This window comes from Camelina sativa, chromosome 13, assembly GCF_000633955.1.
Source record: "Camelina sativa cultivar DH55 chromosome 13, Cs, whole genome shotgun sequence".
NCBI lineage: Eukaryota > Viridiplantae > Streptophyta > Magnoliopsida > Brassicales > Brassicaceae > Camelina > Camelina sativa.
Window position 1 is genome coordinate 307387 of NC_025697.1, and position 1919 is coordinate 309305.

General features: G+C 34.8%; 1 protein-coding gene across 2 annotated transcripts in view; it reads right to left on the reverse strand.

Moving 5' to 3' along the window:
• The window catches only part of LOC109125263 (josephin-like protein), a 4562-nt gene extending 3981 nt beyond the window's left edge, over window positions 1-581 (reverse strand). Inside the window, exon 1 of one of the 2 annotated variants that reach the window (XM_019234407.1) lies at window positions 11-581. In XM_019234407.1, the coding sequence (XP_019089952.1) occupies window positions 11-341 (331 nt within the window). In that variant the 5' untranslated portion in view covers window positions 342-581. The remainder of the gene's footprint in view (window positions 1-10) is intronic. The other variant, XM_019234408.1, reaches the window with a different exon arrangement.

Sequence of the window (1919 nt, forward strand, 5' to 3'; positions counted from 1 at the left end):
GATTCGTTTAGAGACTTTGACTTGGCCAGATATACAGACGACGAAGAGTAAGATGAGGAAGAGCAAGAAAAAGACGAAGACGACGGTGTCGTTTTCGTGTTATTACTCTTCTTGCCGAAAGATACAAAACGAAACGTTTTACCGACTCCTGCTCCTATACGCCGGAGTAATCTCCTTGCTGCCGGCGAGCTACTGACGCCAAAACTGAGAATTCCGACGACGACCCTCCGACGACCATGCCGTGATGAGCTGAGACCGGTGTGTGTGAGAAAGATTGGTTCGTCGTTTGCTTCTTCTGATTCCGGACTAAAGCTCACTCTTTTGAATCCTCTTTGAGACATATTCTTGTCTGATACTTTATCGATGAATGTCCCGAAGACAGAGAGTACAAGAGGGGAGACACCGAGAAAGAGAGAGAGAATAAAATAAATGGAGACGTGAGAGAGGTTTTGACGAGTATTTATGGGAGGTAGAAGTGTGATGTGTTGATGAGTTAGGGATGAATTATTAAGAAAGTAAAATGGAAAATTAGAACAAGTTACTTGTTTATATGTAAAACTAAACTCGTATAAGTTACGAAGTGTTTGGAACACCAAAATTTGTTTAACTGATTCTTATTATTTTTTTTGTTTTTTAATTAGGTTGAGAAATTACTACAAAGGCGATGCGACTATTCTAGTCCAAATTAAACTTATAGTCAACGACTCAAAAGTAAGACGAGGGAAAAGGTTTGAAGTAAAGAGTAAATGGAGTAATAGTAGTAACAGAAAATTCAACATAAGAACTATATATGTCTGATGAAATATATAATACAAAAAGAAAACAAAAATCAGAATGATTCTCATCTTGTCACTATTGTACTCAGCTTTGTTTTTTTAGGTGAAATATTAGGGGTCCTACGTCCTACCCTCCTATGTTTCCCATTCATTATGATATATGTGTAAACAAAGACTATATATATGTCCTCTCTTTTTATGTCTATAAGACTAAACTACACAGAAATTTGATTATGACAAAAAATGAAAAATATGAAAGAGAAGTGTGAATAACAGATAAAATTATCACTTTTCTTAAAGAATAATTCAACTTAAGATGTAATAAGAATTTAAAACAGTACTTTTCTAACCAATCGGAATAACTCAGCTTAAGTTCGTCTCAGTTATTTGTTTTGTAAGTTTATTTGAAAGTACATTATTCTTAAGCCAAGCCATGATAGTAACCCTATACCCTAAATGAATAGAAACTCTAAACTCTAAATGAATAATAACCATGAACCATAAACCCTAAAATTAATATTAAATCTAACCCCAAAATAAAAGTAGCACTAACCCTAACCCCTAAAATAATTACTAAATCCTAACCCCTAAATGAATAATAACCCTAACCCCTAAAAAGAAAAGTAATCACAACCCCTAAATGAATATTGAAACCTAAACCCCTAAATGAATAGTAACCCTAACCCCTAAATGAATAGTAACACTAACCCCTAAATGAATAGTAACCCTAACCCCTAAATGAATGGTAACCCTAACCCCTAAAATGAATAGTAACCCTAAACCCTAAACCCTAAAATGAATAGTAACCCTAAACCCTAACCCCTAAAATGAATAGTAAACCTAACCCCTAAATGAATAGTACCCATAACCCCTAAAATGAATAGGAACCCAAAACCCCTAAATGAATTATAACCCTCACCCTAAATGAATAGTAACCCTAACCCCTAACAGGAATAGTAACCCTAACCCCTCAAATGAATAGTAACCCTAACCCCTAAATTAGTATAGTAACCCTAATCCCTAAATTGAATAGTAACCCATCCCCTAAACCCTAAACCAGAACCCATAAATGAATAGTAACCCTAACACCTAAATGAATAGTAACCATAACCCCTAAAATTAGTAATCCTAAATCCTAAACTC